The sequence below is a fragment of the Sebastes umbrosus genome, chromosome 14 (assembly GCF_015220745.1).
Source record: "Sebastes umbrosus isolate fSebUmb1 chromosome 14, fSebUmb1.pri, whole genome shotgun sequence".
NCBI classification, from domain to species: Eukaryota; Metazoa; Chordata; class Actinopteri; order Perciformes; family Sebastidae; genus Sebastes; species Sebastes umbrosus.
Window position 1 is genome coordinate 687,034 of NC_051282.1, and position 13,036 is coordinate 700,069.

General features: G+C 43.2%; 1 protein-coding gene across 1 annotated transcript in view; it reads right to left on the reverse strand.

Annotated features, from left to right (window-relative positions):
- The window catches only part of ppp1r9ba (protein phosphatase 1, regulatory subunit 9Ba), a 51,903-nt gene that overhangs the window by 32,386 nt on the left and 6,481 nt on the right, over positions 1 to 13,036 (reverse strand). Inside the window, exons 2-5 of the mRNA XM_037791465.1 lie at positions 7,840 to 8,244; positions 4,108 to 4,304; positions 3,611 to 4,027; positions 2,787 to 3,479 (exon numbers count right to left, since the gene is read on the reverse strand). Coding sequence (XP_037647393.1) covers positions 2,787 to 3,479; positions 3,611 to 4,027; positions 4,108 to 4,304; positions 7,840 to 8,158 — 1,626 coding nt within the window. The 5' untranslated portion in view covers positions 8,159 to 8,244. The remainder of the gene's footprint in view (positions 1 to 2,786; positions 3,480 to 3,610; positions 4,028 to 4,107; positions 4,305 to 7,839; positions 8,245 to 13,036) is intronic.

Below are 13,036 nucleotides of genomic sequence, written 5' to 3' on the forward strand. Positions count from 1 at the left end.
TCCTCCTCATGGTTCTGTTTTCAGGCTTTAGACCGGAATGTGACCGGAACTTGGCGTTCCTTCGTCAGATTTCACAATGGCAGCGGCGTCACAAACTTTCTCATTTTACAGCTAAACCGTGCACTACAAGATGATTCTGAGAACATGTGAGGAGAGAAATAGACATTAACGTAACACAATATTGATTCATATTTGATCAACGCTGCCTAGTTTGACCGTTTGGTCGGAGTTGGTGAGTGATTGACAGCCGGCACTCAGAGACATCAGCTGGACAGCAGACCTCAGATCAGCTCTTACTGCCTGTTTTCCTCCGGTCTGTGAGATCTTGCAGATGCCGTTAGGAACACCGGAGGACACAGAGGAACATGATTTTTTTCAGGTTACCTGTCTCATGTACTACCGTCACGATATAGCCACCGTCTTATAAAAATAACTTTATTTAATCATATTTGCTCCAATCTTGCCTACTGCTGCTTTAAGTGGACATGACCCAACAGGAAAAGTGGTCCTCAGTGAACACCTTCAGTGTCTCTGTAGTCTTTGTCCTGTCAAACAACATCAATTCTCCCTAAACTTCCTGTGTTTCACTATCAAGGCTTCTTATTTCCTGTTCTTATCTATTCTGTTCCATGGTATATTATCTTGTTATATTCTGTGGTATTCAGCTGTCTCTCTCACTGAGGAAGTATGTTGTTAACAAGCTTCAGCATGACGTGTTGAGACATGTTTCACAATGCACAGAGCTCAACCAGCTGACTGCCGCTGTAGTGAGGGGGTTCGGTGGGTTGTAGGTGAAACAAGCACTTCAGTGTAGAAGAGAGATTCTGTTAAATCGAGATATATGTTCAAAAGAACACGCACACGCACACACACACACAGCTACAGTCAGCAGGAAATACTGTGGCGTAATCAAAGAGTGAAATCCCCCCCCCCCAACCCATGTGTGCACGTGTGTGATGTTAACTAAGGAAGAAGTCAGTGAGTCTTTTCAATCATTTCCTTACTCTCTTGATCTCTTCTTATTTAGTATACCTTCTTTTTCTCACATTATACTATGTTATTATCGCATACTAACTACCCAGGGCTCAAAATATGAATATTACATTTATTAAAATTACTAATTATTTTATTATTATTTATTTATTATCATTAATATACTTATTCTAATTATGTTTTAAATAATGATTTATTAGATTATTAAAATTAACAATATATGTAATATATGCCAGATTGGGAGCATTTCTATTGCTTCTGTACGGCTCTCAACATGTGCGCTGGCTGCTAACAGCGCTAACAGCGCTAACAGTGAAAACAACGGCAACACTGCTGACAGAGCATAAAGTGTTAACCTAGGGGGAGGGACCGGTGGGTGGGCGCTATGCTTCCGCAACGACGCCGTTGATCGGGATGCCGTTCAGCTGTGACCGCCGTAGAGCAGTGCAGAACGGCGACTATATCTTTATATAGCAAATAGTTGCTTGATGCTATATTAATGCTCTGAATATCATATAGAGAACCTTTAATTAATTGAACTTGGCCACACTGAAACAAGCTGTAAACACAACTTACGGCATCTTTACAAGTTGTTGAACATGTTTGCGATTTTGGTCTCCACCAACTCCTGAGAAAAACACCTGGTTCTTTAGCAGTTAACTGCTCCACTATACTTACAAGGTAGTTGCTATTTCGGTCCTGGGCAGGTAGCGTTAAGTGGGTGCATCATAGTTTTCTTGCTGAAAACAGCTGCCTGATGCTGCTAGGGTTGATGAGAGCAGTGAACCAAAACAGTAAAGTTGCGGGCTGTAAAACTGAAAACAATTAGCTAAAAGATGCTAAAACGCTCCAAAGACCTGAGGGGAACAGCATAGTTGGGTGATGTGCTAGGGATATTCACCATTGCCAGAGGTTGAATCTGAAAAGTTTTGAGGACACATTGGCCTTTTCTCCAATGCCACCAACAATAAGGATGCAACTAATGATTATTTTCGTTATCGATTAATTTCCCGATTATTTTCTAGATTAACCAATTAATCGTCAGAAAATAGAGAAAAATGTCCATCCCAGTTTCTCAAAGTTCAAAGTGATGTATTTAAATGTCTTGTTTTGTCAGTCCAAAGCCCAGAGATACTCAGTTTAATATGATAAAAAAATAGAGAAAAGCAGGAAATCTCCATATTTGAGAGGCTGATATTTTTTTTTGCCATTTTTGAATGAAAAATTACTTTAATGATGAATCGATTATCAAAACAGTTTACGATTATTTTTCTGTTGATCGACTGATCGATTAGTTGACTAATCGTTGCAGCTCTAACCGTCAGCCGCTTACACACATCAGCTATATAAACCTAATCATTTTGCATTTTGCAGATTGCATTAAAATTCGAGAAGCGTTCATGCTCCCCAGAGGACGTCAGTCCATTTACATTATTAAATATCTTAAGACTTTAGAAATAGCATCATAGTCAGTATTTGATTTCGTCTGAGACTTTCATATTGTGGTGTGTGATAAACACTGAAGAGGAAGTGTCAAGGAGTTCCTCTTGTGGGCGCTCAGTACTGGCTCCGATAAAAGTGACTGTTCTGACATCAACTGGGAAACGTCCAAAGTTACAAATGCAATATTTTTTCCACAACAATTAGGAGCCACATAGTTGGTATTACTTCTTCTGGGTTGTGTGAGGGTCAGTATTTTAACAATGACTGCTCTTCTGAGGAGATATTAAAGCTCTGACCAAGTGTTGAAAGTGAAAGTATAAAAGTAAAAGTAACAACAAAACATTGCTCACCTTGATTGGCCCAGTGCTGAATTGAATCTTCCTACTGGGTGGCGGGGGCTCCTCTTCCTCAGGGAGACCCGGGATCTCGGAGCAGCTGGTCTCCGGCTGATACGCCTCCTCGTCGTCCTCATCCTCCTCATCGTCTAGCTGGCTGCCCCCAGAGTCCTCTTCCCCGAGCCCGCTGTACGCACTGATATCCACCACGTCCCCTTCCGAGTAATCCTCCTTCCTCGAGCCATCCTCGTCGTTATCCTCCTCCTCCTCCTCCTCTTCCTCACCCCTCCTCTCAGAGACCCCTGCTCTCTCATCAGAGGAGGGAGAGGAACCTGGAGATTCTTTTTCTCCGTTTTCCAGCGAGGCATGAACCTCGGCCTGCACCAGCCTGGCTCCGGCCCCAGACCCCCCGGTGGAGCCGTCTTGTTCATCAGCTTGCGGCTCTTGCTCTGGGGCCACCGTACTTGAGCCCCTGGCTTCAGTCGCTGTTGGCTGGGCCTCCGACTCTGGCTTGACTCCCGAAGAGGAGGAGGACGATGAGGAGCAGGAGGAGTTGGGGAGCTGGTCTCCTGACTGTCGGAACCCTTCCTTCTCCTCGTTGCTCCTCTGAAGAGAACCAGTCACTTCTGGTAGTTCTGCTGCCTGGGCACTCACAACGCTGGCTGCCACCTCCTCATGGTCCTCTTTACCTGGAGGGAGCACCTTCCCCTGAAGAGAGAGAGAGACATCCAATCATTTAATCAATTCAGAATATTGGTTTGTCCTCCAACAAGCTTCCTATACTTCTAAAGCAGTTTGTGATTTACTGCATTTTTAAAAGTTAAGCAAACTCTTCTCACCTTCTTTCCGGTAGCCTCTGTTCTGGCTGGAGGTTTGGGCTTTGGTGCTAGGGCAGGGCCTGACCGACGTTGGGGGGGTTGTAGATTGGTTTGCTGTTCGCTCTTCTCAAACACGGCACTGAGCTGACTCACAGTGGGGCTGACGGCGTCACCGGGCCCGACTGAAGCTGCTGCAGCGGGAAGAGCAGCAGGAAGAGCAGCGGGAAGAGCAGCAGGGGCAGGAAGAGCAGCAGGAGCTGGAAGAGGAGCAGGAACAGGAGCGGGAAGAGGAGCAGGAGCGGGAGCAGGGGGGTCGTCCAGTCGGTCCAAAGCCTCAGTGGAGCCGTTAAAGCGAGCCACGACATCTAGACGGCTGTCCTGGAAGCCCGACGCCCGCTCTTTCTTCAGCAAGATCCGGTTGGTGGCAGCTTGCTTCTCCTGAAGGAGACAACAGTCAGTCAGATGGTCTCGAATCACAATCAGAACACAAAAGCAAGTAACACCACTACCAGTCTGACCTGTAGAGTCCGCTGTTCGAAGATCCTCCTGGTCTCCTGGAGCTTGGAGAAGCCCCCACCATCTCCGCCTGGTTTAGAGTCAAAGCGGTTGACCCTCTCTGAGACCGTGGAGCCAAGTTTGAGCAGGGCACTGTGGTCGACGTTCTCGTTAAGGCTGGATGCCCTCGGTAAGGACAGTTTCACCGCCTGCTCTACACCTGCCAATGACAGGAAAGTTAATTGGAAAGATGGCTAAGAGCTGAAAGGGAAAGAGAGAGAGAGAAGTGTGTTGAAGAACACATTCCAGTTTCACACAACTTCAATCTATTGGCATGGTTTTGACCATCGTTTGTAATGGATATGCTAATAAAAGAAAGGTGAACAGTCAAATTATTAGCCATACTTTACTTGCTGTAAATATCCATCCATCAAGGTTTATAGACACACTTCCTGGTGCAACTTTGACCTACAGTATACTGCAAAATGAGGTAGTTTGAATAATGTTTCTAAACTGTTGGCTTGCTTACTCCCTGTATGATTGTCTGACTGCTAGTGTTTCTCGCCCTGTTGGATTTCCGGGTAGCAATGTTACCAGATCTCAACAATTACTTCGGTGATTCCAGTTGTATCATAACTAATAGAGATGGTTGCCAAACATACGAGAATAAAACCAGTTGTAATAAACCACATTTTTTTTCTGTAAGTAATCTATTTAACTTTTAATTGCACGCAGTATCAATAACATCAGAAGCATCAAACTAAGATTTGACTCTTTCCGTTTCTTCTAGTAAATAAAATTATTTGAATATTCATGTCTTTCTCCTTCCCTATCTTTATACTGACGTAAAAACAGCGGAAACAGACATTCAAAATCTGCTTATGGGGTAATTCATTCATCCATTGGGCGAAGGAGGGGTACACCCTGGACAGGTGAAGGAGGGGGGGAATACCCTGGACAGGTGAAGGAGGGGTACACCCTGGACAGGTGAAGGAGGGGGGGTACACCCTGGACAGGTGAAGGCGGGGTACACCCTGGACAGGTCTCCAGATTATCACAGGGCTGACACATAGAGACAGACAACCATTCACATTCACACCTACGGGACATTTAGAGTCAACAATGAACCTGCATGTCTTTGGACTGTGGGAGGAAACCTGAACACCCGGAGAAAACCCGCGCTAACACGGGGAGAACATGCTAACACAGGGAGAACATGCTAACTCCACACAGAAGGGCCCCGGGTCGGGTTTTGAACCTGCGACCCTCTAACTGTAAGGCTGGGTTTATTCCAGTGGTTGTAAAAAAACAAAAACAACAACAACAAAAGAGAACTATTTAGACCTGAGAAAACCAAAGGCTGACAAATGATTACCAAAGGAAAATGGGTCTTCAGTGGGTATTATGTAGCACTGGAGGTATTTACTGACAACTAGGACCAGAGTCTAGGTTCTGAGGAGCAGATTAGAACTAGCACTCAGGAATAACGGACCACAGACCAAGAAGTAATCAATGGAAACCATTGAAAATAAAAACCCAAATCTCAAACGATCCTCACAACTAAAACACCTGGCCAAATCCTCGTCCAACTCTCAAACAAAAGAAACAGAATCCAGCAACGTGGACAGAAGGTGAACACAAAACCCTCCAAAAATGGAAAGAAAACTGATAAAAGGTGCTTCTTCTTTACTCTTATTTTCCTTCTCTTATCATTCGTTTGTGACTTCACTTTCGCTCATCTCCTGCGCTCTGCTATTCGCTCTCTATTTTCCCTCTCTCACCAGCAAGCCATGCTACAGTTGCACCGATTGGCTGTTTCCGCTGCACGTGTTAAAGGAACAGTACACAAAGACAAATAGAAAAATCAACCATGTAAACTACAATTATGACTGTAAATGTTAGTTAACTCAATAACAAATGTCAATGAATTGGCTTACATTGTATTTATTTGTTTAACCTTTTATTAGCTTAAGGTTATATTAACCTAGGTTACACCCATCTCTCCATCCAAAATGCACTTAATTATGCATTTGATGGCTACATACATGATATTGTGCTAAAAGGCTGAGGCTAAAGCTAACAGTTCCCAGGCAAAAGGTCAGTGTGTTCACCGGAGACATGGTGAACACACGTGTAGGAGACATGGAAATAAAGAAACAGCATTGTTCTTGTATTGCAGTGTAGAGCTAGTTGGTCCTGATATTATAAATGTATGAATAGTCGCAATCGCATAACCTGTAACCCCACAAAACATTGTACTTAGCTAATGATGCGCTAACTGAACTGGAATTAAGTAGGTAATAAGCAAAAACATGTGCAGCTTCCATTAGAGCAGACACACACTGTTTACTCCATTCCTTACAATCTACTGGTGTGTTTCTGGTGTTTGAACCAACAACCTCAACTAACTCTTAAGATGCTAAATGCTGTTATTACAGCCCCTTACTTTCAACATGTGAACAATCCAAAACGGGAGGCCTGGCGTGCCTCATTACACTTGCTAAGCTTTGGACAATAGGCTCTTTTCAGCAACCATTTGGACATGGAACTGCAGGTAAACGCAGGTAAGTAATGTTAGCTGACCAGACGAAAGTCTCTCCTGCCTCAGCCTCCCGACCGCGGCCGGAGGGAACAGGGGAGACGCCGGAGTTTTGGTCAGAGACGATAACGTTTCTCTCTGCGGAGCCCCGTCACTTCACAAGACGCGGGAAACCTCTGTTGGTCTGGAGGAGCTGCAGCAGTTATTTCTGCACAAACGTCCACTGGACATTCACTAGATATTCTCAGAGCTACAAAGTGTTCTGCAGTGTGTAGTGAGCACGCATGCACGTTAGGTGGAGCGAGCTGAGTGAAGGCAGGCAGAGGAGCAGAGGAGCAGAGTCCAGCAGAGACTCCGGCCCTGGTCTCCTCCGCGTCCTCCGACCGCGGCCAACACTGTTTAACAGACGAGCTTCACTAGATACAACCAAGAGGTTTTGGTGCTTCCGTGTGGTTTGTGTTGGAGTCTGAGTCTGAACAGCGTAGACACACACGAGCATATGCGAGTGCGCATGGGACACCGACCCGGGTGATTTATACGTGTAAGAAGTTACAAACAGTCCCTTTATTACCCCACTCGTGAATTTTGAAGCCTTTATGCATCTGAAAAAAGGCGGTTGCTAACAAGTGTCTAAATGAGACTACTAAACGTCATCACGCCGACTTGTCCTCCTTTACAGCCTCGTTGTGTTTACTCACGGTCATGTGACCTTGGTGGAGTTCATTTATAGCCTAACGATAGCTTTTTACTTCTGGTGATGGCATTCACACTTCAAAAATCATAAAGTGGTGTTCATTAGTGGAGATTATCTTACGGAACAAAACGTGTAAGTATCATAAACGTTTCTTTGCCACATAGCCCTTTTTCTGCAATAATCCCAAACCAAATGGAACAATCCCATTGGCTCTTTGTCGAGGGAACCAGGGAGATGCTAACTTCCTGGTTGGCCTACAGAAATACATCATACCTGCAGCACTCTATACTCTTTTCTACAGGTCTAATCCGCCAGAGTACTTGAACACCTTTGTTGGTGTGTAGGGCCTTCAAAAGCCTGGACTGAGGAATGACGGTTCAAGTTGAAGATTATAATCATAATGTAAGTGGTGGGTGACAAAATGGTAACATAATAAAAATAATAGTTCTTCATCAACATCTAGCTCCTCACACTGCTTATTCGAAAGGCTTTGACAAAAATGTAACTAGTGAGGTGAATTACCGATCATCTTGGCTCCGTCCTCCTCATCACCAGGAGACTGCATCTGCATGAACATGTTCTTGATGCGGTGAACATTTGATCCATATTTCCGGCCCCTCCCGGTTGGGCGAGGCAGAGGAGCTGGTTTTGAGGCGGGGCCGGAGCCTCCGTTCGCGGCATTATTGAGATGGTCGGTGGCCTTCTTGAGCGCCGCCAGCCCCGCCTCGTAGGCATTGCGGTGGGGCGAGGGACTCCGCAGGTTGGAGCTCCCGCTTCCCCCGCTGCTGCCACCGGAGGTCCCGTTGCCCCCCGTGGCCGACGGGGGTTCAGTCTTCATCATGTTTGGTAAATCAGATGCCCCCTGGTGAACAGCAGGTCAGCAGGGATGAGGACGGCAGCATCCTGGAGCTGTTTGACATTCACCTCCTGAATCACACAGAGAGACAGATCCACTGTTACTATTTGTGATGAATCCTTTTCAGAGATATCTAATCAATGATAACAGATTACCACGGTGAGTTACCTCCAATCAAAGCATGCTCTTTTCCTTAGTCTGACATGCAAACAACAAACCCAAAGTAATCCATTTTTTATGATATGAAACGGGAATAAGCATCACCTGCACTTGGAACATTTTTCACTATTTTCTGACTAAACAACTAATTGAGTAATCAGATAATTGTAAGAATAATCGATCATGACAATAATTGTTAGTTGCTGCTGTATTGAAGAGAAGAGAAACAAAGAGAAGAAAAGAAGTAAGCGGTTTCTGGTCAGAGGTCACAGTGACACAAGCCAGAGCTTGAAACAGTTACCTTAACTAGTTAACTAGGGCTGTTGGGGTGCGATATGCCGTATTATTGCAACTTTCTTTTTTGCAAATGACTTTATTTATCGATAAGCTTTTAGGCTATTATTATGAATATTGTTGCTTTTTAAATGACAAAGATTCTAATTACATACTTGTTTATTGTTAAATGTAGAACGCAGGAGGGCAATGAGGCGTAGTGGGATCCTGCATTAGCTCTCTAACAAAAGACCCCATTGAGTTGCATTACAGGAAATGTCAGAAGCATTTTTTTCTGGACTTAAAGTTTGTATCTCTGCCTCTGCTGCTTCAATTCTAATCATTTTCATTATGTATGTGCCCCAACTTTATAAAAAAAACATATTGTTTTTGAAAGGCTAAACACCAACAAATATGGATTGAAGCAGAATATTTCATTAGAGAAAAACATGTTGTGAATTTCAGAAATTACTATCAATAAATGTTGACTTTTGAAAATAACAACACTCTGGAGTTATTGGAAATGTGTCACACGATTCAGAAACAACCCTACGCAGCCACCACTGGAATCTAATTCTATAAATAGTATAATACTAATACTATTAGATCTTTATCTGCAACTGTGCAGAAGTACCAGGTTTAAACAGAATGTGACTCACTAAGTAGGGCTGCACAATTAATCGAATATTAATCGTGATCACGATTTTGGCATCCCACCATTAAATGAACATGATCAACTGTGATATTGATGTTTAAAATGCTCCGCTCATAGAAAACTATGCTGCATTAATCAAGCGCTTCCTGAACTAACAGCTCGAGATGCTCCGTTAATCAGCAGCCAGTTGAAGCCTCAGTACAAAGAAGTATTGGGCGATGGTAAATTCTAACCCTATCATGATGCGTTCAAATGTAATCTTGTAAAATGTAGTTTTGGGCTAGAAACTTAAATAAATCCATTTGTTTGAAGGAGATGTTTTCATAGCAATATAAACTAGATAATAGAGAGGGAATTATGACCTGTTTAACTTCCTAACACTAGTGCTAAGCAGCTTATAATATATAATTAGAACTACTAATACCAAGATTTGTTTTAATCAATGCAAATATTTTAATAAAAATACAATAATTTATTTCCTAATGATTTGAATTGTGTGTTTTTATGCAAATAACCACTATAGATGACAGTAACAAAGTAAAAATAACATTTCGATGTTTTGAGGGTTGGAATGTGGCACAACATAGAATTGAAAGCAGCGCTCTGTTTATTTAAATGTGAAATTACAATCAAAATATTTTGTCCCTAATCTATAAATAATCGTGATAAATTATCGTGATCTCAATATTGATCAAAATAATCATGATTATCATTTTGGCCATAATCATGAAGCCCTACTACTAAGTAGCAAAAAAAATTTTGTATAAATGATCCAGTAAGTTAGTTTAGTTCTACATGTGCAAATCTTTGACAACCTGAGCAGACAAATCCTGGTGCACCCCCTGTGACCTTTGGCACCCAGCTAAGGGGGGCCCGGACCCCAGGTTGTGGACCACTGGCTTAAGTAACCCTTTAAGTTTTTCATCAAAATTGCTAAAAAGTCCCAAACTCCAGCTGTCAAATGTGAATACCTGCTGCTCTTCTTAGTCTTCTCTGATTGTACACAGAATACATTTAGGTTTAGTCTACTGTTAGTTGGACACAACAAGCTGTTTGAATAGGTTAAGTTGGGCTTTAGGAAATCGTGATGGGCATGGTTCACAAATTTCTGGCATTTTCTATTGATTAATCAAACAAGAAAATAACTGTCAGATTAATCTATAATGAACATAATTAGTTGCAGCTCTAGCATAAACCTACAGTAGAACAGAAAACATTGTTGGATTCAAACTTTGATCTTTGAAAAATAATCGTGTACAGGCAGAAAATGACCAAACCTAAAGTATCACCAAACATGACAGTGCTGTGTGTTTTATAACACCCACATGGCGCTGCAGGAGCCGTCAAAATAATCCAATTAAAATGATGACGCACTGTGACCTCACCTCACGTGTCATGTGTCTCGCTGCTCTGAATGCCAAACTCACTTTGTGACTAAGTCAGCACATGAATACAGAGAACTCCCGCGTGGTCACCAGATATCAAGCTGTTTTCTCATGATCACAATCTCATTAAAGCTAAAGTAGGCAGAATCGGAGCCAATATGATTAAAAAAAAGTTATTTTTATAAAACGGTCGCTATATCCTGACAGTGGTACATGAGACAGGTAACCTGAAAAACATCATGTTCCTCTGTGTCCTCCGGTGTCCTCCGGTAATCCTAACGGCATCTGCAAGATTTCACAGACCGGAGGAAAACAAGCAGTAAGAGCTGATCTGAGGTCTGCCGTCCAGCTGCCGTCTATGAGAGCTGGCTGTCAATCACTCGCGAACTCCGACCAAACGGTCAAACTAGGCAGCGCTGATCAAATATGAATCAATATTCTGTTACATTAATGCCTATTTCTCTCCTCAGAATTGAACAGCACAACAGCTGCTAGCAGAGACAACAAGGTCAGCCACGCTTGGAACTTGTTATCCATGTTGGAATGAACCACTGGTGGTCGAGGCAGATGTCGTTTGTGTTCTTCCAGAAAAGGTTCATGTGATGGGGCGTGACGAATCAGGGAAGGACGTGTCATGACTGATGAGACCCAATCAAGAAGCCAACGTCGGTGTCTGCGTCATTGTTTTCAGAGGTCACCGCTTCTGTCCGTCCAGACTGAAACACGACCCCGGAGTTTTAGATTATTTTTGGGGGGCGTTTTTGCCTTTATTTTAGATAGAGTCAGTGACAGCTATGAAAGGGGGAGAGAGAGGGGGTGATATGCAGAAATGGTCGGATTCGAACCCCGGGCTGCTGCGGTAAGGACTCAGCCTTGGTACATGGGGCACCTGCTCTACCAAGTGAGCTTCCGGGGCACCCTGACCTTGGAGGTTTAAACCTAAAACGGGGTCAGCAGCGTTTTCAAGCGTCTCCATTTTAGGGGCTGTAAAAGGCAGGAGAAGTGTGGACGCTGGGCATAAATGTAGCAAAAGTTATGCATTTTAAAACAAACAACAACAAAATCATATTAGTGTGGATGTAGCCTTAGAAACAAACACAAACTTCAATCAGTGAGACGCTTCAGCCCCACATCCAACAGCTGATCTCTAACCAGTAGAACACCACAGCAAGTACAACTCAGCACCACAGGCTACTAATAACACAAGGATCTAGCTGTTGGCCACTTTAGAAGGTTAACTGAAAAATAAATGGGTTTTGCATCTCAAATGATTACTTAATCAAATGTGAACTGAGCATCTAATTTTTTTCCAACAGACTCAGACTGTGGGATTTGTGTGAATATTCACAGCTGAGGTGTGAAGATTCTGATGCATACATTGTCACAATGATACAGCGTGTGCTTCTTCTGATTCAGCTCTCCTCAATACACAAAAACATAATCTGAAGTAGTTTGATCGTGTGCAGCCTTGCCTTGTAATTTGTTTCTTTGACAAGCCGAAATACTTTCCACGCCGGTTAGACCAAAAGAGACCCAAATGAGGGTGCCCCGCAACGGCTTTGTGTGAGGTCATCCTTAATTGATGGTGTGTTTAGTTGTTCCACATCAAGTCATAAAGAGTTTTGCCCTGAACAAGCTGGTACATTACAGTGAAACTTTCCATTGGCTTTTGAGATCTGTGCTTGTGTCAGGGTGAAAATCCAGTGCAGCAGTCCTGTACATTACAAGGTTTAACACAACACTCAGTGGATCATGGAGCACATTATGCACCATTAAACATAGATTTAAACTAGGGCTGCGTCTATTTTCATCATTGATTAATCTGGCTAATTAACTGATTAATTGTCTATATTGTTAATCTATAAAAGGGCAGAAAATAGAGTCCGAAGCCATGCTAGCTGGCCTGCGAGGCTGTGCACAGCAGTGCTTTGGTTTTGAGCTAAATGTTAGCATGCTAACATGCTAACACAATGCTAACATGCTGATACTCAGTAGGTATGATGTTTACCATGTTCACCATCTTAGTTTAGCGTGTTATCATGCTAATTAGCACAAAACACAAAGTACAGCTGAGGCTAACATTAGTTCAGCAAGTACTTGGTCATAAAGAATTAAAATTAACATTTTTACCCGATGATGGTGCTAAAAGTTAAAAGGTGGCCAATACGGAATTCAGAGCATATATATTGCCTCCACATGGCTCTCAACATGGACACGGCTGAGCCGGCGGCTAGCAGCTAATGATCCTAACATCGCTAACAGTACAAACAACGGCAACAGCACTGACAGAACTAACAGTGATAACCTGAGGGGGAACCAGAAGGTGGGTGCTACGCTTCCGCGACAACGACATTGGTAGGGACGACGTTATCAGCGGTAACCGCCGTATGA